The following is a 24,822-nucleotide window of genomic DNA, read 5'->3' as shown; positions in this document are numbered from 1 at the left end:
CACGCGCGCACACACACACACACACACACACACTACAATTACCAGCACGGGTTTAACTTCAAGCTAAATAATTGACTGTATTACGTATCGTGTGTGAGAGATTGTCTAACAGTGGGTCTCAGAATAATTTCAGCATGGGTTCGGGGGTTTTATACCCCTGATTATGCCAACTAAGGATGATCCAGGTCAAGCATCTGTATGGCCTCGAAAACAACTGAATCTTTCACACTCACATTGCACGTTGCATTATGGACCCCGAATAATGCATCTCAGTCATAACCGTGCCACTGTGGAAAAACAGTTAAACAGAAATAGTTATTTTCTGCTCCTCTTCAAACTGGGCCATGGGGCCTCTGTGGTCGCATGTCCGTAGCCAGACTATAGCGAAGACTTCAGAGTGCTGGAGACCGCAGTACCGCTGGCGCTGGCTGGGACCCATGGATGAGCTAACCTACTCGGGCTACTAAAGTATTGATAAACACCCAGGGACTAGGGGGCTGTGTGGCTTTGAAGGGACGGGGCCATCAACCTACTTTCATCCTCACTGAGATACTAGAGCAAAGGCAGAACTAGAACTAGGCAGCTTTGATCTGGGAGACAGGTTCTAGAGAGGACTGTAGCTACTGCAACTAGACTGTGAAGCTGTGACAGTAAGATGGGGGGGGGGGGGGGTGGGGGGGGGGTAGGGTTAACGGCTATCCTCGGGTACATTAAGGTTAGATGCTATCCTAGGATGGGAAGGAGAATACAGGGGGGTATACCATCAACATCGCTAAAGGAAAATCCAGGTTTATTTTTGATACATTTTGCAGGAACTGTATTTTCCTTCAACGACGTTGATGGAATACCCCCCAGATCTGTCAACAACACAGAGCAACATTAACAGAAGGATCATAAATGATCATAGAAATGCTAGTTGTTTTGGAATAGTTATGCAGCCATAACAAAGCATGGTAGAAATATTGCGAAATAAAACCATAATCCAAACCCATGAACACCATAGTACCTTTCACTAGCCTACCTTCATCTATCATGGCGTTTCTCATAACATATCATTTCAAAAATTGCCCAGCAAACATTTACTCATTCATTAGACAGGACAGAGACAACGAAATCACTTTGAACAATCATGGCATTGCAAGCTGAATCCAAAATTACAGAGTTCCAAACTTTGCCTTGACCTGAGGTTTAAGCGTATGAAACACTTTCATCATCAAATATGAGCGCGTCAATATAACAATCCGTGATGTTAGAATTATAAGGTATCTCCATTTTTGTCAAAATTTAGTTTTTTACATAATCCGATCCATTAGGTGTTTATTAATGCCTGTGTGGTGTTATTTTTAAAATGTTGACATTTTTGAGTTAGTAATTCATAAAAGGTTCCATCTCACAGAACATAATGGAATGTAAAAAGTTTGACGCTCAATATCTCTGAACTGCCCTAAACGGAGATAGAACCTTATCATTCTAAACGGAGATAGAACCTTATAATTCTAAACGGAGATAGAACCTTCTCATTCTAAACGGAGATAGAACCTTATCATTCTAAACGGAGATAGAACCTTAGAATTCTAAGCTCACGAATCGTTAAAAAAAAAAAAAGCCTCAGCAAGGACAAATGCGATTACTCCATAACCACCTCAATGAACTTCCTCCTGCTGCCGATCGAATTATTGAATCAGTTTTTCCCAAGCTGACAAATCTGCGCTCCTCATTGGAATCGCCGGGGCGCTCGGAGCGTCTCTCCGGCCGTTCTCTTACCTTGGTGGTAACGATACATATGCAGTCCATCCTCTATGCTCTGAACACTGCAGGAGACCTCCTCTTCTTAGCATTTCATTTGGGTCCTTGTTCTTCCCGCATGCACCTCACCTCTGCGCTTAAACCCAGAGAGCTGCTGCCTCCTCCGAAACGTGCGTGGTAAAACCACACGCATCCATCCACACACATCCGCTGTCCCGACGAGTCTACCACTCATACCACGCATGGACGGCTAGGATGGGTTTCTGATCATGTCCTCTCTGCATCCTCTGTTCCTATTCCGTCCGTGAAAAACACCGGAGGATGCTGGCTGCTGCTCTGCTCACAGGCACCGACAACCCCCCCCCTGCACCCCGCAGGGTAGAAGCGCGCCCGGGAGGGACTCATGAGCAAGTGTCACACACACACACACACACACACACACACACACACACACACACACACACACACCGTGTCTGGACGAGTCAGCGAATTATGGGAAGTTGGTGTATAGTAACTTATTAAGGCACTGACTTAACCCCTCTCTCGACCTCAACACGAGGAGAGAGATGACCTAATCTGCTAAAGTGTCATGATTTAAACTGGCACCAGGGTTATGATCAATGACAAAGTGATTTTACGCATGGATCCACAAAAAAGTTGTTTCATACCCACTCTTTGGCACTATAAGTCTTTATAGAATCAGTCCCTAGTTATCAAGCTGGAAATCACTGGAACGCAGTGGCGGCTGGTGGTAACATTTTTGGGTGGGGCACAGGTTATGGGGGCATGCTCCACGGGGAAGAATATCAACTTTAAAATCTGGATTTACAGTCGATTTTAGCATGAGAATATATATATAACGGAATTATTTTTATATATAACTTATTAAAGGGCAAACTGCAAACACAACAAAAATATGATGCACAACAACTGACAAATCAACTGGAATAGTCTTTGTTAGCAGAGTAGACCTAATGTTAACAGAATGGACTTATACCCTTTGTCTATCTGTGCAGCGGTAAGGTGAATAATTCTAGCAGTACCGTCCAGACAGTTGTCTTGTTTAGCCATTCAACTAGGCATTATTTATTCAATGGAGAAAGACATGGAACACAATGCAATTGTGATAATAAATGTGTTCTTTGTTACTACTTTAATTAAATTAAAGTGTACCTTTCTATTATCATACAATATGTCCTTGAACATGTAAACTCTATAATCATACAGTTGTCTTTCTATTAGTTGTCTCTGTCATACTGAACTGTTTGTTATCATCCTGAACTATCTCTGTTGCTCACCTCACCTCAGTTCTGTCTCTATTGCTCTCCTCTCCTGTTGTTGTTTCCGGGTCCAAAGTTGGCTGAGGCGCTCTCTTCGAAATGCCGCAATAATAATCATAATTAATTATATTTATATAGCGCTTTTCCGAGGCTCAAATACCCTGACAATATGGAGAAAACGGGAAAGTGCTGTGTCCCTTGTTGTATGATAAGTGAGTCTAAAAAACGATTAAACTGTCATTCTACCGCTGTAGTACACTGGTATTCTGGTGCGGAGAATTTCTGGTTTGGATCCGGAAATTGCAAAACGTCACGTTTGACGTCAGACTTAACAACCGGATATTCAGGGCTCTCAAGTCTCACGCTTTTTTTTATTTGTACTACCCCTAGTGGTAGTGGCCCTAGGCTGCAGCCTAGGTAAGCCTATAATCTGCGCATGCTCGGGAAATAGGAGACAGCCAATTGGAGCGCTGCTACAGCTCACGTGTAAGCCAAAAGTATTTGCAGTGCCATTGACTGCCATTCGGCCGGCGTCCCGGACTCCTCCCCTGTGTATTTTCACAGTGAATTTTACACACACACAGATAAAATGTTTATTGTATTGGAGGATTTTTAATGAATGCTGATAGGCGCCGACAGAATATCAGCCGCATTTTATGAATAAACAATGTTTATTTTAAAAAATCTTTTACAAGTACCAACTACGAAGTGGGGCTGCGTTGGAAGGTGGGGGCGGCGCCCTAGCGCCCTCTATTGGCCAGCCGCCACTGCTGGAACGTCAACAAATGTTCGAGGGAAAGGAGGCCATGACAATTAGAAAAACAGGAAAATATCGTATTTAATTTGTGGTTTTCATAAACTGTAAGCCATAATCATCAAATGTATAACAAATAAAGGCTTTAAATATCTCGCTTTGCATGTAATGAGTCTATATAATATCTAAGTTTAACCCTTTAAGTTGAATTACTGAAATAAATGAACTTTTGCACGATATTCTAATTATTTGAGTTGCACCTGTACAATAAAAATTACGATATGTTCCTGTTTCTAATTGAGCAATGCCCGCAGCTTGAAAACGTGTGAACCAAAACATCATAAACTCAGTGACCTTCTACTGCAGCTAAGCCATTAATATTTCGACAGTATGAATATCAAATTGTGTTCTGTGGAGCATTGAGCTGTCATAATGACTCTCCCAAGGGCATGGAGGTACTTCCGCCCGCCTACACACCCTCATAAACACACACAACCCTGACGTAAGTCACTGTTTGTTTTGAAGTTGAGACTCACGTCAAACTATTAGCATATTATATGCATAAACGTACTGTTATTAGCAGCAACTATGACCCCCCTCACTAGGGGTTCTATCGATGTTATTTTGCAAAGTCATCTCTTAAATAAATGGGGAAAAAACTAAACACTGGTCTGGTATGGAAAATAAACCATCCATACCACTGGCGGACTCAGGGGGGGGGCAGGGGGGGCAACCGCCCCTCCTGGTGCCCCCACGGTTGAAAAACGTCTCGCTTAAGTGGCGAAAATGAGAGGACGTGCCCTATTGGTGCCCCCAACTTGACCATGTGCCCCCACAGTTGAAAAACGTCGCACTAAAGTGCCCTTTTGAGTGGCAAAATTAGAGGATGTGCCCTATTGGCTGCCCTTCCAATGGTCTAAACTTGACCATGTGCACTGATGGGGTCCCATGTTGTGCAGTAGGTGCCCTTTTTTTCTTTTCGCCCTTCAAACAGCCCGAGTCCGCCACTGATCCGTACGTCTCCGAGTCAGTGACTGTGAAGGAATGAGACAAATGAGATGGCCTCTCACCTCTTGCTCCATCGCTCCTATATAACCTATTCAGTTTCCACAGATCTGGAAGTGGACTGGATAGGTGTGAGGAATAAGATGATGGATGTCCCGCTAGTGGACTTTATTCCATAGTGTGAATAATAAGGCATGCAGTGACTGACATACCACAGCTAGTCTAAGTGAGGTACTTACGTGCCTGAACTCGGAAGAGAAAGTCTTGCCTAGCACAAGCAGTATTTCAGTGAGAAGGGGAGACTCCTAGTGAAGCAATGTTATTCACCGGGAGCAAGGAGGAGGAAAGAGAAAGACAATTCATTTCAGCTTTCTCTATCGAAAACCATCTTCTTCTTAACTTAGTTACAATTCTAAAAGGTAACAAAAACCATCCTTATATATCATAGCCTACCTCTCATATGAAGAGAAAGGAATAGCCGTAAAACATCCATTATCATATAGATCATGATCATAAAAAGCGAGGGCGAGATGGAACTCATGAGATGGGAAGACAACAGGTCAACAGCTTTCTCGTCTCCTCATTAATAGATGAGAGAGGAGAGAAAGAAATACAACTGTGGCAGCTTGTGGAAACACTGTGTGTGTGTGCGTGTGTGTGCGTGTGTGTGCGTGTGTGTGTGTGCGTGTGTGCGTGTGTGTGTGCGTGTGTGTGTGTGTGTGTGTGGAGGGGTATTTAGCCTGGGAGGCCAGGAGGGGGCAGAGAAGCAGTGAGATAACAGAGTCACACTGCTGCATTGTGGGATCCCTCTCTCACACCTCTCTGATGTCACAACTCTTATGAACGAAGACATACAGTGTACACACACACACACACACAGAGAGAGAGAGAGACAGAATCATTGCAAATGAAACTACTGCCAAAAAAACAAATAAATACAGAACTTTAATTGAGCTGAATTAAAAAATACAGACTCAAAAATAAATACAACACAGAAGAGGACTCGGCCCGTGGGTTCTGTTGGAGCAGCTTGCCAACGGACCAATCAATCAATCAAATTACGTTCATACACTTCTGTTTTTAAAGAGAGTTGACAGGAAGTGCTTCACAGCAACCAGGGTCAAAGACACAGACACAGAACGACAAGATGATTCCGTGCATATGACCTAAATAAGCCTGAATAGAATCAGAGACAGAGCAACAGAGCAAGCTTTACCTACCTGACCTGTGACCTGAGTACTAGCTACAATAAGAACCCCAGTAGTTCTGATACCACAGGTTGCCATGTTGGGGCTACGTATGGAGCAGGTTGCCAGGTTGGGAGTATATATATATATATAAACAATCTTACCTCTACGCTGTCTGTAAGGCTGGGCATTGTTTCTGAGGTCACAGTGGTGGGGCTGGGGAAGCTGGACAGGTCCCACAGGGTGACGGGGGGGGCGGGGGGCTCCTCCGGGGGGGCTGGTTCCACACATGTCTGGTTGTCCTGTAAGGTCACTTCGTAAAACTCCTGGATATCTGGAAAGAGAGGGAGGGGAAGGAGAATGATAGAGAATCGTTTAGATTGAGTGTATGTATGTATGTAGCAGCTTTCCAGGTAGTCAAAGTGCTTTAGGTTGTTATGATGGGGATGGATGTCCATCTTAAAGGGCTTGGGTGCTCTACTTGACTGGTAACTAGGGTTGGTAAATGGTAAATGGACTGCACTTATATAGCGCCTTTTTTGCAGCTCCAAAGCTGCTCCAAAAGCGCTTTACAATGGCCTCTCATTCACCCATTCACACACACATTCACACACCAATGGCAGCAAGCTACCATGCAAGGCGCCGGCCGGCCGACTCACTGGGAGCAATTTGGGGTTCAACTGTCTTGCCCAAGGACACTTCGACATGTGGCCAGCCGGGGCTCGAACCGCCGATCTGCCAACCTTTCGATCATAAGACGGCGGCTCTACCTTCTGCGCCACAGCCGCCCCTAGGTTTCCCAAACTTAGAGGGATTTGCAACCCTACTGGTAACCACAACTTTACATTTCAGTCTGTTTCATCATGCATACATGTGTTTGAGTTTGTGTTTCTGAAGAGAAGGTGTGAGGAATTGGATAAGACAACTGTAGTTTGTAGTTTATAAAGGGCTGGTATGATTTGCTGGCTGAAATGCGGACGAGAGGGAACTACGTAACAAGGCTCGATTACAACCAGACTGAGTCCGCCTAGAGAGGTTGGTCTCGGTTCTCTTGCTATCGCTCCACAGAGCAATTCGTTTGTTTTCCAATACAACTAAACTTTAGTGTGTCAAACACACTATATAATATGAAAATAAAAACACAGAAAATAGATCAAACATAAGACACATACATTTATTCACAATGATTATTTCTAACAGTGACATGATCTAACAAACTCATACAAGTGGTCACATGACCAACTTCCACAACTTAACACGACATTATATGATCTGACTCCAAAAGACATTTCATGATTAATAATGATTGACAACGCTTTGCTCATCCCTGTGTGACAATCGATCATATTGGATCCTAGATTCCATTAAGAACACCCAAAATGCTATTTCACCATGCCCTCACGTTAAAATAAACCAGCTTGCGAGGAGCTTACGCTCACGCCAATACATGAGCTTAGAATGATAAGGTTCTATCTCCGTTTAGGGTAGTTCAGAGATATTGAGCGTCAAAGTTTTTACATTCCATTATGTTTTGTGAGATGGAACCTTTGTATTTTATGAATTACTAACTCAAAAATGTCAATATTTTTAACAATAACACCACACAGGCATTAATAAACACCTAATGAATCAGATTATGTAAAAAACTAAATGTTGACAAAAATAGAGATAGAACCTTATAATTCTAACGTCACGAATAGCTGTATAATCCGTCTCATTAACAATGCATGTGAACATTAAACATTGATGGTAAACTCTGTGATAACCTGGTCACGATTATGTCGTTTTGTTTTAACATAAAATGAGAATGCGTAGTGGCTAAGATTACTTCAACACAAAAGAACGCTGCGTTTGTTCAGTTGTTCGGTACACACGCGTACCGAACCAAAGGACCCGTACCGAAATCTTTCGGTTCGAATACGTGTACCGTTACACCCCTAGTTACCATACTGTAGTTGATGTGTTACCAATCGAATGTTAGGCGTAGGAGGTGTGACATATTTAGCATGTTATATGAGTCAGAGCTGTTAACAACAGTCCAGATACGGGCATGGGAAGGCTGGCCCAGCCCCTCCCTGCTGGGACTAGTGTCAGGTGGTTGTGGCCTTTATTCAGATTCTCAATGACCTTTCACCTTTCAAGCACGAAATGTAACCGAGTGACGTTACTAATACTCCCCATCTGCACCATTGAATTTCAAGCTTTTCTGGTGGCGTAACAGGTTAACCTGGGGTGTTTTAGAGAGGGTGGTCATGAGGTTCGTGTGTGTTGGCAATAGAGGACCCAGGTTTGGTGGCAGTGTGGCGCCTGTCACAGGTACATACAGTGTTTGACTAGACTAGTCAAAGATCAAACATAAAAACACCCTTTACTACTGTTTATTGTTGAAGTTGAAATAACATCGACTGTTTATTTTTTTTTATAGATAATAAAGCCTATGATTTTTGTAATTCCATCCTGTTTAAACTGATTTTATTCCCAGAACGGATGCACGTTTCTTTCCAATCTCTTCATTCCTAAAAAAAAACTACATAAACAGTAATTAGCCTAGCTGACGATATCTGTGTGGGTGTGTGTGTGTGTGTGTGTGTGTGTGTGTGTGTGTGTGTACACACATGCTACCCAGTTGTTACTCACACTACATGGCTATGTTTAGCCTTCCATCGGGGAGCTATGCTTTGCTAACTGCTTGGCAAACATGATCCATGTGGAGGTTTACAGATGCGCAAACAGGACAAATGGGGACAGACCAACACAGAGCTTAGCAGCATGTGGCCCAAATTACCCCTCCATTTCAGATCAGTAGTTCATTAGTACAGGCATGACTCACGAGAGCATGAGCAGCCATTAACTTTAAGTTCCTGAATCCTTGAGTAGATGTAAGTAAGGAGAGATAGAGATATAATAGAGAGAGAGAGAGAGAGAGAGAGAGAAACCTTTTAGTGAGGTACTGAGATATATCCATATGGGTAGAAGCGACAGAAGGAGATATAAAGAGAGAGAGTAGACTACAAACAGTAACCACAACCCCAAACTCAAACCACGGGCCTGTGACAAGCCTCACACAAAGCAATAAAACAGACGGGGGGGTAAAAAAACTTTGTGACGTTAGAATTATAAGGTTCTATCTCCATGAGTTTTTTACATAATCTGATCCATTAGGTGTTTATTAATGCCTGTGTGGTGTTACTTTTAAAATGTTGACATTTTTGAGTTAGTAATTCATAAAATACAAAGGTTCCATCTCACAAAACATAACGGAATGTAAAAACTTCGACGCTCAATATGAACTACCCTAAACGGAGATAGAACCTTATCATTATAAGCTCACGACTTTGTGAATTCATTTGTATGCTGCTTACAAAGCTAAATTATGTGGCAAGAGAACAGCGATATAGAACTGTACAATTATAGCCCTTCCTAGGCCTGCGGTAAGGTACTCACCTTGCACCATTCAAGCCTTCCTGGGCCTATACTATATATAGGTCCTGCTGGGTCCATAGAGGACAGAACTAGAGCAGGGTACCCTGGTGTGGCCCTTGGCTGAGGCCTACTGGATCTACCAGATACAGCTGCATGTACAGCTCCCAAGCTCCTAACACTGGAAATACACTCAGGAGGAGGAGGGGGAGGAGGAGGAGGAGGGGGAGGTAGAGGAAGAGGTTGAAGAGGGAGAGAGAAGATGATGCTAACCCATCAGAACACATGGCTCCCTGATATATCTAACTTCTAACACCAATGTTATTTCCAGATTCACCACTGGATACACACAGAGGAGGAGGGGGAGGAGGGGGAGGGGGAGGAGGAGGAGGGGGAGGAGGAGGAGGGGGGAGGAGGAGGGGGAGGAGGAGGAGGGGGAGGAGGAGGAGGAGGAAGAGGGGCAGGAGGAGGAGGAGGAGGAGGAGGGGGAGGAGGAGGAGGAGGAGGAGGAGGGGGAGGAGGAGGGGGAGAAGGAGGAGGAGGAGGAGGAGGAGGGGGAGGGGGAGGAGGAGGGGGAGGAGGAGGAGGGGGAGGAGGAGGGGGAGGGGGAGGAGGAGGAGGAGGAAGAGGGGCAGGAGAAGGGGGAGGAGGAGGAGGGGGAGGAGGGGGAGGAGGAGGAGGTGGGGGAGGAGGAGGAGGAGGAGGGGGAGGGAGAGGAGGGGGGAGGGGGAGGAGGAGGGGGAGGAGGAGGAGGAGGAGGGGGAGGGGGAGGAGGAGGGGGAGGAGGAGGAGGAGGGGGAGGAGGGGGAGGAGGAGGAGGAGGGGGAGGAGGTGGTGGAGGAGGAGGAGGGGGAGGAGGAGGGGGAGGAGGGAGGGGGGGAGGAGGAGGGGGAGGAGGTGGGGGAGGAGAAGGCTGGACCACTGAGCTATGGTAACAGAAAGGGGAGGCACCTCTGAAGCCACTGGTCATCTAGATATGATATAACTCCCTGCAGCTAATTCCCACGCATTGAAACAGTATTAGGCCTATAACATGAATTAACACTGGGCTATACACCAAGACGTAGATGTTTAGTAGAAGTAGTGTCGTAAGATGTTGTAGATGTTACCACTGAGTTATTGAACAAAGCAGGTAGGCTATCATAAATAGGATACGTATCAAAACTTGTATCAACACATGCCTAGACTAAGAAGAGCGTTGGTAATAGCTTCCAAACTGTTGGTTTGGGGTGTGGCACTAGCGGTAATTAGTATGCACATGCTGGCATATGGCTGATAACTTCTCTCTATCCTCCTCCTCCTCCTCCCTTCTCAAACAAAAATTCAGCAAACATACACTGCGGTACAACATCTCTTAATTACAGTATTGGGGCGGCTGTGGCGCAGGAGGTAGAGCCGGCGTCTAATGATCGCAAGGTCGGCAGATCGGCGGTTCACGCCCCGGTTGGCCACGGTTGGTCACATGGCCAAGTGTCCTTGGGCAAGACACTGAACCCCAAATTGCTCCCAGTGAGCGGGCCAGCGCCTTGCATGGTAGCTTGCCGCCATTGGTGTGTGAATGTGTGTGTGTGAATGGGTGAATGAGAGGCCGTTGTAAAGCGCTTTGGATGAAGGCGCTATACAAGTGCAGTCCATTTACCATTTACAGTATAATGAAGCCACAGCTGTAACTTCATAGCCTGTGTGTGTGTGTGTGTGTGTGTGTGTGTGTGTGTGTGTGTGTGTGTGTGTGTGTGTGTGTTCCACATCACATCCATGCTCACTTGTACACACCTGAGACAGTTTAACTCAGCCCACTCAGCAGCACTAATTTAAACCGTTAACCTTAGAACATTGGCAGATGAGACCATCTGGGTCGCAGGTCACAAGACTGCGTTAGTCCGCCGAGAGAAAGCCTGAACAACTTGAGGGGCTTTAGGTCACACGCAGAGGGCATCACGCACCAGTTGTTCACCCTCCACGACACCGACTAAGCCCACTGCCTGCCCTGCCCTGAAGACTCTGGCCCGCCCCGGAGCCATGGGTTACACCAGGCAGTGGCCACTACACTACACACCCACGTCAGGCAGAAGGGATTACCATGGGAGTAATCATCATGTCATCCCCATGGATTACATTTCAGACTCTCATCATACATATATATCTATCTCAGGACCGACTCAGACCCAGATTGCATCGTGCTGATGCAGAATTTTTTTTTTTTTTCATTAGTGGCCCCAACGACATATCGGAAAGGGAGGGAGAAGATGAGAGAGAGTGAGTGAGTGGGACAGTGAGGACGTGAGTGAGTGTAGGAGGAGTAGAGTAAAGTGGGGTGATGTCGGTGCATATCGATACACTTTATAAGTTGTAGATATTGACGATGTTTTTGTCTTGTGGTTATGTGTGTACATTGTCCATTGTGATAGTCATGTGTAATGTGTGTGTGTCTGATGTAACTGACACTGCTGTATTGAGCTTTGTCCACCTGTACCGACAACAAATTCCACCGACCTAGCTCGTGTGGTCATTAAACGATTAATTCATTCATTCATTCATTCATTCATTCATTCATTCATTCAATAGTCTAACCCTAACCCCTTCCCCTAACCCCCCTTCATCTGATTCTGAACTGAACTGGACACAGTAAGTTAGTGAACAAGCAAGATGGTGGAACGCCTAAAAGGGTATGTTTATTTCCACGACAAGTGCAACTGGAGGAGAGGAAGCAGCATCCATCGACCGCTGAGATGTACCCAAATACTTATGCATATCTACGTGACTCAGTGCAGGGGTAGTCAGGCGAGAGTCCTCCTGTGAACTGATCAAAGCACACAGCCCTGATTACGGAGGCCCCCAGGGGAACCGGCTAACAAGATTAAGAGGGAACACGGAGCAGGCGACAGGGGGTGGTTAGACAGTCGAGAAGCCAAGCTCCTCAATTACACCGATGAATGGACTGGGTTTCCGATCCAGTGGGCAATATACCTTAAAACCAGGGGTGGTCAAACCAACCCTCCTTCCTCCTAGAGAGCTAGAGAGGGGGTTTTGCACAATCGAATCGCAAAAAAACAAAAGGATTGAGGATCCCGATTCAGGATTGTATTGATAACTAAATCCTGAGTAAGGACAATAGAATGGGGGAGACACACGCACACGCTTGCGCACACGCATACACACACACACACACACAGTCACACACACACACACACACACACACACACACATACACACTCTCTCTCGCCTTATTTCCCCCTTTCTCTCTCACTCCCCTCCCCCCTCCCCCTCCACCCCACTTCCTCTAAAACAAAACAGAGATGTAACTCAAACAGCTCGGACAGGTTCTTGAGGCAAAGCCAGACCCCAGAAAGCCACCAGTTTTGGGTCAATAACACAACCGGGGAGGAGGGTGTCAGTGAATGACAGTACACTCCCAAAACAAACACTATATTGGGAATTCCTGGTCTTCCAGGCTGCTGTGGTGGGGGGCGCAGGGAAGCACTTTATACTGAGGTGAGGAGGTGCCTGTCATTTCCTGATAAGTACTAGTAAGACAATAGTTACTATTGTATTTTTTCAATAAACTAATAACAGTGCTATGACTCTATAGTCTATCATTGCAAATGATTAAGTACAAAAACAGAATTACTACATTGTAATGCAAAGATGCATGAAGATGGACGTTTTCCTAAATAGGTTACTTCTAGAAGTTATGCATGTGTCGTTACACAACAAGGCTACAGAGAAGACTCACACTGTCAAAATGATGGAAAAAATAAAATACAAGACTATGAGAATTACAATATCAACATATATTTTCTAACCCAAACCCAAATGTCAATCTCACGGTACCTCAGCATAAAAAGTGTGCCCATAATGTTCAGCACACTCCAGGAGGAGGTAGGAGAGGGAAGGAGAGCAGGAGAACCAGTTTGCATCGCTCAAGCAGGTTAGGTGACACACATGGAAAGTTCTTCAGTTGGGAAACTTGACTAACTGACAAAACACGTGCTTCACATTGCAAAAACCTATGTACCATAGCAGCAGTATGGGGGAATACAACATTAATACAAGAAAAACACACTGATTTATATGTCTAGAATAGTTTGCATGAATGGTGGAGTTAGTAAGTAACCTGTCCTTACCTATCAAGGCTTGGAAGAGGTTGCTCTGGAAGATGTTGATGACTCTCTCTATGGACAATCTGAGCTGGCGGTCCTCCGTCTGGCCAAGCTTCGCCCGGTATTCCTCCAACAGCTGGAGGGCTCGGTGGGCATCTGCAAACACAACACACAACACACCAACCAGCAACGAATGAATGAAATAACATACAACTAGCCTTACTGTCACAGACACACATGACATAGGGTTATCAAATGCAACCACTGGATCGTATAGAAATATAGAAATGGCACACTGTAAGGCACCCAATTCGTGAGCTTAGAATGATAAGGTTCTATCTCCGTTTAGAATGAGAAGGTTCTATCTCCGTTTAGAATGAGACGGTTCTATCTCCGTTTAGAATGAGAAGGTTCTATCTCCGTTTAGAATGAGAAGGTTCTATCTCCTTTTAGGGCAGTTCAGAGATATTGAGCGTCAAAGTTTTGACATTCCATTATGTTTGGTGAGATGGAACCTTTGTATTTTATGAATTATTAACTAAAAAATGTCAACATTTTTAAAAAATAACACCACTGACACAGGCATTAATAAACACCTAATGGATCAGATTATGTAAAAAAAAAAAAAAAAAAACTAAATTTTGACCAAAAATGGAGATAGAACCTTATAATTCTAACGTCACGAATTGAGGGTCCACCAACCACAACAACTCAAGTGCAACATACATACGAGGCTCGAGCGCTACATTTGTTGCACGGGTCTGTTGGCTACAATTTGTTGCGCGAGCGACACACTGACAACAGAATCTGCAACAGAACATATCTCGTGCTGCATAGTGCATGCTACTGTCTGTCTGTCGGTGCCTTTCTCTCTGGTGCTATGCAATGCACTGCAGCCTCCTTATGGGCTAGCCTGCTACAAACAGCTGAAACCGATGGCGTATTTCAATGCAATACACCGCATTGAGGAAATAGGAATTGGGAATTGGGGGATTCTTTCTTACCTTTCTTTCTTATTGGCATGACAGCTTCTATCTTCTAAGTGCAGCAGAAAAGTGTTGCTGCCTGGGTGACACTCCTTTGATTCGGATGTCCACAGTCACAGTCACAGTGGGGCTATTTGGCTACACGGGAGCAAATCCAAGACGAGTTTTGCACAATTGCACCGTTTGATCATCAACAATAAAGTGGCGAGGCTTTGAAATCTCGAATGTGCAATCGTGCAATAGTAGAGTCGGGATATTGTTGCAAAAAGGCACAAGTCAGTCAGTGACTCACTGAACAAAAACAAGCAAGGAAATCCCGGTTATGTTTAACGTTTAACGTCCAGATGCCCCCGCGCGACGTGAATGCCAACGTTACCCACCTCCGTCACCTGGCACGAGACACGATCTTCTGAACCCAGCTCATTTGATTTGATGGACAGCTGTCAAACTTGGGTTGATTGCAATATCACCGACTTCAATTTCCCATGCGTCTCCTATTGCTGTTAGTTATAAGTGGTTATATCCCATAAAGTCACTCTTGCATTGACAAACCGGTTTGTTTTCAGCAAGCCCTTACAAGATGCATGTCATAATTTTCATGGCAGTCCCAAAAAATCGGAGGAAAAGTTGCAGGCTCTTAAATGAAAGTAAGAAAAGAATCCCTTCTCCAGATCTTTACTTTCCCAAATGCAATCCGTGCATTGGAGATATCTTTCTCTATTGAATTAGTGGGCTTACGGTTCCCGCTCCTCTCTTCTCTCTCAGTCCTGCAATAGAGAGTTAAACTTCCCTAAAGCTGGTTCTCTCTCTCTCCACTCCTCCCTTTTCCAAACCAATGTTGTATCCTAAAATTCCAAAGTTTCCTGCAAAATGGCGTCCGAAGTGTGGAATCTGGTCACATGATGTTCTTACCCCGGGCCACCCCACGGTGTCGGTAAAGGGTTACCTACTGAGGAACATAGAAGACATGGGACCTGGGATTTATGAGAAGTCCAATCAACTTCAAGCTCAGTATATTTCACCCTATGTACAGTACAGGCCAAAAGTTTGGACACACCTTCTCATTCAATGCGTTTCCTTTATTTTCATGACTATTTGGTACATTGTAGATTCTCACTGAAGGCATCAAAACTATGAATGAACACATGTGGAATGATGTACTTAACAATAAAGTGTGAAATAACTCTAAATATGTCTTATATTTTAGATTCCTCAAAGTAGCCACCCTTTGCTTTTTTGTTGTTAATAAAATAAAATAAATGTGTTGTTATTAAAATATATTATAATAATATTATATATATATATAATAATAACATATAAGTATTAACACATATTATATGTAATATTATTATTATATATTTTATTAACAACAAAAAAGCAAAGGTTGGCTACTTTGAGGAATCTAAAATATAAGACATATTTAGAGTTATTTCACACTTTATTGTTAAGTACATCATTCCACATGTGTTCATTCATAGTTGTGATGCCTTCAGTGAGAATCTACAATGTAAATAGTCATGAAAATAAAGGAAACGCATTGAATGAGAAGGTGTGTCCAAACGTTTGGCGTGTACTGGATTTCACCCTATGTATATGTTACCTAGGTGACAAGCCCATGGAACACACCCAACACTCTACACTTTATAGTCCAATGCGTTTCACTTCCATCTGTGTAAAAAACTGTCTAGTAATAAATTAAACTGTGTTTGATCAGATTAAATATGTGAGGCCAGGGAATAATAATCTTACAGGAGGAGGAGTGACATGGGACTTGGGAACTCTTTGGAGAAGTCCAATCAACTTCAAGCTCAGTATATTCACCCTGGAAGAAAAATAGGATTTGGTGGTGTAACAAGTCCATGGAACACACCCAATACTCTACACTTTATAGTCCAATGAGTTTCACTTCCATCTGTGTAAAAACTGTCTAGTAATAAATTAAACTGAAGAAGACAGAAGACATGGGACTTGGGAAGTCTTAGGAGAAGTCCAATCAACTTCAAGCAGAGTCTATTTCACCCTATGTATATGTTTCCTAGGTAACAAGCCCATGGAACACACCCCAATACACTTTCTAGTCAAATTAGTTTCACTTCCATCTGTGTAAAAACTGCCTAGTAATAAATTAAATTAATTTACAGACGGTGTCGGTAAAGGGTTACCTACTGAAGAAGAAACAGAGAAGACATGGGACTTGGGAACTCTTAGGAGAAGTCCAATCAACTTCAAGCAGAGTTGCATATTCACCCTAGAAGAAAAATAGGATTTGGTGGGTTAACAAGCCCATGGAACACACCCAATACTTTATAGTCCAATGAGTTTCACTTCCATCTGTGTAAAAACTGTCTGATTAAATATGTGAGGCCAGGGAATAATAATCTTACAGGAGGAGGAAGTATAGGCTATTCACCCTAGAAGAAAAATATGACTTGTTGGGTAAACAAGTCCATGGAACACACCCACACACCCAACTCTACACTTTATAGTCCAATGAGTTTCACTTCCATCTGTGTAAAAACTGTCTAGTAATAAATTAAACTGTGTTTGATAAGATTAAATATGAGAGGCCCAGGGGGAATAATAATCTTACAGGAGGAGGAGTGACATGGTAGATAAATGATAATCCTCCTACACCTGATTAAAGTTTGAGGACTTTGTATGAGGACATGGCTGTATGATTCAATAGACACTACTTCACACATTCAGTAAGTAAGCCTATACACTACTTCTATATGGTGTATAATATGGTGCTGTCAATTGACAGGGTTTAGCAAATTGTGAGCTTAGAATTATAAGGTTCTATCTCCGTTTAGGGCAGTTCAGAGATATTGAGCGTCAAAGTTTTTACATTCCATCATGTTTTGTGAGATGGAACCTTTGTATTTTATTCATTACTAACTCAAAAATTTCAACATTTTAAAAAATAACATCACACAGGCATTAACAAACACCTAATGGATCAGATTATGTAAAAAAAACTCAATTTTGACAAAAATGAAGATAGAACCTTATAATTCTAACGTCACGAAATAGATGTAAATGAAGGGTATGTACTCCTGGAGTTATGGATACGGTAAGCTTTCAGTAGTAGGCTACAAATCAAGGGCTTTGAATGAAAGAAAAGGGTTTCAAACCTGTACATGTCATCCAGGTAGGAACCCCTTCATACTTCTCTCTATCCTGCTTCTCTGTTTTATGATTCTTGCATTGTCATGTTAAACTGTTCACTGTGTGATGAATAAACAATGTACTACTATGTTGGTGTTTTCTCAGAGCTTTATTTCTGGGTGCCATGCTGTCTCCTGGACTCACATGAACTCCAGACCTGTCTCTCTCGTCCTTGTAACGTATATATATAAATAGCCTTTCTTCTTCTTTCTATTCTCCCATGTTTACTCAGTCCAGCACCACTAACTGTGGCCCAGATTAGAGAGCAGTAGTGTGTGAGGACAAGGAGAGAGGAGGATGTTATGCTTTTCCATATTTTATGAATGCTTCCGTAACCTCTCAGTTGTTTGTAGAGGATCTGCCGTGGGAAGAGGGTAAGTCACTGCTAAGTCATTGCTAAGTCTGTACATTTCAAGCCTGCAAACTGCGACACTTTAAATGAATGTGCAATAACACTATGTGCAATATGACAACCCTAGTTGTCTTATCTGTACAGTATAGTATAGTGGATAGTGTACATAGCCTTTATTTATGTAAACCAGCTCCTTTCCCTTCTTGTTTTTTTAGTTTTTTTTTCTTTCCTAGCACCAGGGGAGCCACCCCTCCCAAATTTCGTTGTTTGGTACCTGTACTATAGCAATGACAATAAAGACCATTCATTCATTCATTCATTCATTCATCAAGTCACTGCTAAGTCACTGCTACGTCACTGCTAAGGTACTGCTAAGTCACTGTTAGGTAAAGTTGGGGTCAACTGACTCACACCAGTTGAGGGAATGATTTGAGGTTAAATTGAATCCAATGAAATTAAATGTTCACTTAATTCATTCATAGAGTAGGCTTTCATTATTAATATTACGATGTTCGTATGTAACAATGTTAAACAGTAGGCCTATAGGTTTATAGCAATACAATGCGCAGAATCATATCAATAGAGTGGGTATTTAACCAGAGGCACTGTATTGTAGGACAGAACATAAAAACGTTTATTTTTCCGCTGACGCTGTACTCTGGGTAATGGTTTGTCCACACAGACACACTAGGGTGTTGACCCACAATGTTTAGCTTTGTGTCCCTATAAAAGAGAGTACTGTACTGTATGTGGACTTCATCAGCTCACTGACAGGATGGGGGTCAGACGTCCTTCTCTGGGACAGAATACACACATATACATATGCCATGCTGCAGCTCGAACAAGGCTTGAACCAGCAACCACTGTGGTCACTGGGCAACTCGTGATGTTAGAATTATAAGGTTCTATCAAAAAAATTGGTCAACATTGAGTTTTTTTACATAATCTGATCCATTAGGTGTTTATTAATGCCTGTGTGGTGTTATTTTTAAAATGTTGACATTTTTGAGTTAGTAATTAATAAAATACAAAGGTTCCATCTCACCAAACATAATGGAATGTAAAAACTTTGACGCTCAATATCTCTGAACTGCCCTAAACGGAGATAGAACCTTATCATTCTAAACGGAGATAGAACCTTATCATTCTAAACGGAGATAGAACCTTATCATTCTAAGCTCACGAAAGTACAATTGTTCAGTTGGAATGCAGCCCATCCACTGTTGTAGAATGACAGTAGAACTGGTAACTGACCAGCGGTATATTTCACTTCCTGTACATGTTGTCAATGTTCAACAGCCTCATTTGAATACATGTCACGTTGGCACTGTGGGACAGTTATTGACTACTGTACCATGAGAGCACATTGATTTATTAATTAGGTGGCATAGTTAGTGGCCTCTCTCTTTATTTCTATTTCTCTCTCTCTCTCACTCTCTTTTCTCTCTCTCTCTCTCCCTCTCTCTCTCTCTCCCTCTCCCTCTCCCTCTCCCCCTCCCTCTCCCTCTCTCTCCCCCTCTCTCCCTCTCCCTCTCCCTCTCTCTCTCTCTCTCTCACCCTCTCTCTCTCTCTCTCCCTCTCCCTCTCTCTCTCTCTCTCTAGGTCAATGGACCACATGTGAGTGTGGATAGCTAGGCTGTTACTATTTCAGGCGTCCTGTCTAACACTAACCATTATTAGAAAGTAATAACAGCTCAGCTCAGACGGACAGTGGGACAGGGGCAAAAACTGTGGAAAAGGGGCAGTGTGGTAAAATATGTTTTAATGGACCCACATCTGTCCCCTTTATGAGGTGATGGCATTCTGAGGTGATGGCATTCTAAGGTGATGGCATTCTAAGGTGATGGCATTCTAAGGTGATGGCATGGTGAAGTCAGAGATTAAGCGCTGTACATTTGACAGGTTGGCTAATGACGTGTTCATTACCAGTCAATTAATTATGACTAATCGATCAGCCATAAATCCATCGTACAATAGTCATTGTGTGTGTGTGTGTGTGTGTATGTGTGTGTATACAATGTGTGTGTATACAGTGAGTGTGTGTGTGTGTGTGTATGTGTGTGTGTGTGTGTGTGTGTGTGTGTGTGTCTGTGTGTGTGTGTGTGTGTGTCTGTGTGTGTGTGTGTGTGTGTGTGTGTGAATGTGTGTGTGTGTGTGTGTGTGTGTGTGTGTGTGTGTGTGTGTGTGTGTGTGTGTGAGGGAGCAGCGTAGCAGCGTAGGGTGACCATACATACTCCACCATTGTTGCTTGTCCCTCTGGTCAGACAGCAGAAAGCAGCCATTGTCCCCTGGGCTGCTGGGCTGCTGGGCTGGTCTGCTGGTCTGCTGGTCTTGTGACTGGTTGGATGCCAGTGTGTGAGTGTGTGTGTGTGTGTGTGTGTGTGTGTGTGTGTGTGTGTGTGTGTGTGTGTGTGTGTGTGACTGATTGGATGCCAGGCCCGGATATTATAACAACGCAGTGGGCGACAGTGACGTGGAAATGTCTACTGTGTGTGTGTGTGTGTGTGTGTGTGAGTGTGTGTGTGTGTGTGCACATGGGGCAGGGTGGATGTGTGTGTGTGTGTGTGTGTGTGTGTGTGTGTGTGTGTGCATGGGGCAGGGTGGATGTGTGAGTGTGTGTGTGTGTGTGTGCATGGGGCAGGGTGGATGTGTGTGTGTGTGTGTGTGTGTGTGTGTGTGTGTGTCTGGGTTTCCGTTAACCGGTAATTGCCGGACTTTGTCCGATAATTTTTTTTGAAGTCCGACAAATTGAAAAGTCGTCGGACATATTGTCCGGACATATTGTCCGGTGAAAATAATTCCCTTTGAATACAATTCGCAAAAGTTCACATTCTGATTCCTTCTATTTTAAAAAAAGACGAATATATAGGCTATGTATTTCTTTTATTATGATATGATTTGACACCGGCATGATGATGACTCCTAATGTGTAGGCCGGCCTATGCGAAACAGCGCACAGGTGCCACATGGGATTGATGCCAGATGGGATTACAGTTTAACCAGTCTATTACCGCTTAAACACAGTAGCCCATTCGGCGGTAACCCATGCCTATCTGGCAACCCTGCCAACCCGTCCACCATAGTAATACGCAAACGTTGCAGTTTAAACATTTAAACCTTCCTACTTTTCAGTTAATCTGGCTGTTGATGTCATTTTGTCATAAAAAAAAAATAGGCCATCACTGATTCATTATCACTCATTCCGTCCCCTCAGCGCTTGAAGAATATGCTAAACCGGCCATCCAGACCATCATTGGTCATTTTGGCCAAGAAATGACCAGCGATGATGACTCAGCACCAGCCACAGCCCCGGTCATCGATGCCACAAACGTGCAACGAGATGCCATCGGTGTCATGACAGCGCTTCGTGGTTATGGGGGCTTGCGTTTCTCAACAGCCTGCGAAGTCCTCATCCGAGACTTCAGCGAAATTTACCCAGAGTGGGCCACACTGGCCAAGATAGCCTGCTTGATTCCCGTCTCCAGTGCCTGCAGAGAGAGGATTCTCTCTGCAGAACCGAATTAAAACTGCGGACCGAAGTCGCCTTGGGGAGGGCAAGGTCACACGGCTAATGCGCATTGCAAGTTGCGGAGAGACACTTTGCAGCTTTGATTTCAAGTCCGCAGCTGCACGCTTCAATGCTGCCAAAAAGCGACGTTGGCCTAATAAGTACTAGCTGAATTATATGAGCAGCCATTGTTATTTTCAGAGTTTTTACTCTAGGCTATTTTATTTAAGGCTATCCCCTATCTATCTGAGAAAAGGCATAGGCGATAGGCCTAGGCTGTAACATCGAACGGAAATTAGCCTATACATACGCATTGCAAGTTAATTTAAAGCCTATTTATTTTCAAAGAGTTTTATTCTATTTTATTTTATCTGATAAAAGGCATATGAACGGAAATTAGGCTAGCCGTGTCACGCCAGAAGCCTACATGCTTGCACTGTTACTGTTCAATAAAATGTTGTACATCTAGACATTGTGGTATTTCTTTATATACGTATCCCAGACTGCCTATCAATTGTTTCTCAATAAACAGTTATGTTCTTCCCATTGTCATACTCTCGAGCTAAACGAAATGCCTTCCCAACCAGCGAGACTTATAGAAATGACGTTGTTTTATTGATTTAAAAAAAAGGGTAAAACTGGAAAGAGAAAATAGAAAACTCACATTAATCCCAAACAATTTAACAAACTTCAGTTAACGTAATGTGGAGTCCGTTCATTGATCGATGCTGTCTGTTCAGTTCCCAGTGAGGCGCCCGTTCAGCGCTGGACCCGTTCAGCGCTGGATTTGACGCATGGCATAGCGCGCATGCGTCAAATCATGTATTATTATATATTATATAGCTCGCATCTAATCGTATCGGATGAGAAATAGACATTAAATGGCATATAGGCCGCTACACAACAGTAATCACCGCGACAAACAGCTATATTAGATTTGGAGGGGAAAAAAATATGATTTTGATTTTTTTTTTTTTTATTATATTTTAATATGATGACCGGAATATATCACGTTTGTCCGGTAAATCGAATTCTTCCCGGACACGATGTCCGACGGCAAATTTTTCTAACGGAAACCCTGGTGTGTGTGTGTGTGTGTGTGTGTGTGTGTGTGTGTGTGTGTGTGTGTGTGTGTGTGTGTGTGTGTGTGTGTGTGTGTGTGTGTGTGTGTGTGTGTGCATGGGGCAGGGTGGATGTGTGTGTGTGTGTGTGTGTGTGTGTGTGTGTGTGTGTGTGGATGTGTGAGTGTGTGTGTGTGTGTGTGTGTGTGTGTGTGTGGATGTGTGAGTGTGTGTGTGTGTGTGTGTGTGTGTGTGTGTGACTGATTGGATGCCAGGCCCGGATATTATAACAACGCAGTGGGCGACAGTGACGTGGAAATGTCTACTGTGTGTGTGTGTGTGTGTGTGTGTGTGTGTGTGTGTGTGTGTGCATGGGGCAGGGTAGATGTGTGAGTGTGTGTGTGTGTGTGTGTGTGTGTGTGTGCATGTGCAAGGGGCAGAGTGGATGTGTGTGTGTGAGTGTGTGTGCATGGGGCAGGGTGGATGTGTGTGTGTGTGTGTGTGTGTGTGTGTGTGTGTGTGTGTGTACATGGGGCAGGGTGGATGTGTGAGTGTGTGTGTGTGCGTGTGTGTGCATGGGGCAGGGTGGATGTGTGAGTGTGTGTGTGTGCGTGTGTGTGCATGGGGCAGGGTGGATGTGTGAGTGTGTGTGTGTGTGTGTGTGTGTGTGTGTGTGTGTGTGTGTGTGTGTGCATGGGGCAGGGTGGATGTGTGTGTGTGTGTGTGTGTGTGTGTGTGTGTGTGTGTGAGTGTGTGTGTGTGTGTGTGTGTGCGTGTGTGTGCATGGGGCAGGGTGGATGTGTGAGTGTGTGTGTGTGTGTGTGTGTGTGTGTGTGTGTGTGTGTGTGTGAGTGTGTGTGTGTGTGTGTGTGTGTGTGGGTGTGTGTGTGTGTTGGTACCCGTACAGCACCCACTACTGTTCTGGGAACAGAGGCCTCTCTCACTGGGCGTTGGACAGACAGAACTGGTCATTCACTCAGCTGACCTGAGAGCAGTTAGGCAGCCATGGGAAGGGGAATGATATCATTGTTTGGAATATGTGACAGCAGCTGGAGAAAGGAGGAACAAATAAATCGGCAACCAACCAAATGTTCAGACTTTTATTCTGAAAAAGTTGTTTCAGTCAACGTTGTTGAAACTCAATGACACACACTCGCTAGTCAACTCACAGCTTGTTTTGTGAGCCTGCTAACAATGTAAAGTAGTGTTATAGTTAACTAGGAAGGAGTGGGGATTACTCACCGAATCCATTGCATTGAAATATTTTGGCTTGACTAGCCAGTGTGTCATTGATTTTCAACATCTTTTCTGAATAAAAGTCTGAACATTTAGGTTCCCCCTTTCTTTCACCAGCTCCCGTCACATGTGATATCATCCTTTTCATGGATTAATTTCAATTGTATTCACTATTCATACTTTATTTACAATGTCTTCCCACCACCTACCTACCTGAACAAGCCTACTCATGTCTCGGGAGGTAGGTGCAGTAGCTACACAACATGGATAAAAAACAGTTAAATCTACTACTACTACTACTACTACTACTACTACTACTACTACTACTACTACTACTACTACTACTACTACTACTACTACTACTACTGAAGCTACCTAGCTTCATACTGTACACTGTCACTGGTTGCTTTCTTAAACTATTTACCCTATAGCCATTTTAAAATGTAATTGACCTTTTTTACCTTTAGACAATTTCGCAATTTCCTGCTGGCCCAGTTCACCTAGCTGAGCTACACTAAATGGAAGTTGAATAGGACCAGATTCTTTCCCTGTATCCAGGCCATGCAGTAGCTAATGGCGCTTTTCCACTACCGGGTCGATCTGACCCGACCCGGGCCGGCCCGGTTCGTTTCCCTTTCTCCACTGCCCACCGAGCCGTACCGGGCCATAGTACCTGTGCCGTTTTTAGTTCCAGTTCGAGCGAGAGGGATACTTTCGTTACTTTTTTTCCAGGCTGTGTGTGACGTGTGACGCTGCAGACCGTTGATTGGTCAATGGGAATCATCATCCCATGTTCATAGACATTCATCGCTAACCGCCATTTTTAAATACCACAACAGGACATCGCTCTCGGAAAATGTCACTTACTGTTTCTGTAATAACAGTGGGATAACAGTGTGAGGCTGTAGGAACTTTTTAATCTCTGAATGGAACCTGACAGCCAAGACAGGAACCTTTCACCTATCCAACGTTTGTTTCAGACCAGTGGACACATTTGAATGGTGGGAACTAGGAACTCT

The 24,822-nt window shown here is 43.9% G+C and overlaps 2 protein-coding genes across 2 annotated transcripts in view; one reads left to right on the top strand and one right to left on the bottom strand.

Annotated features, from left to right (window-relative positions):
• dlg1a (discs large MAGUK scaffold protein 1a) overlaps positions 1-14,581 on the bottom strand; it is a 165,170-nt gene extending 150,589 nt beyond the window's left edge. The window contains 3 exon segments of the mRNA XM_080535992.1: positions 6,137-6,306; positions 13,517-13,648; positions 14,497-14,581. Coding sequence (XP_080392118.1) covers positions 6,137-6,306; positions 13,517-13,648; positions 14,497-14,515 — 321 coding nt within the window. The 5' untranslated portion in view covers positions 14,516-14,581.
• Positions 1-24,822, top strand: part of cp (ceruloplasmin) — a 423,180-nt gene that overhangs the window by 343,939 nt on the left and 54,419 nt on the right. The gene's annotated exons all lie outside the window — the stretch shown is intronic.

This window comes from Nansenia antarctica, assembly GCF_963989245.1.
Source record: "Nansenia antarctica genome assembly, chromosome: 7".
NCBI lineage: Eukaryota > Metazoa > Chordata > Actinopteri > Argentiniformes > Microstomatidae > Nansenia > Nansenia antarctica.
Note: the sequence above shows the minus strand (reverse complement) of the source record. Positions and strands in the feature narration are given on the sequence as shown.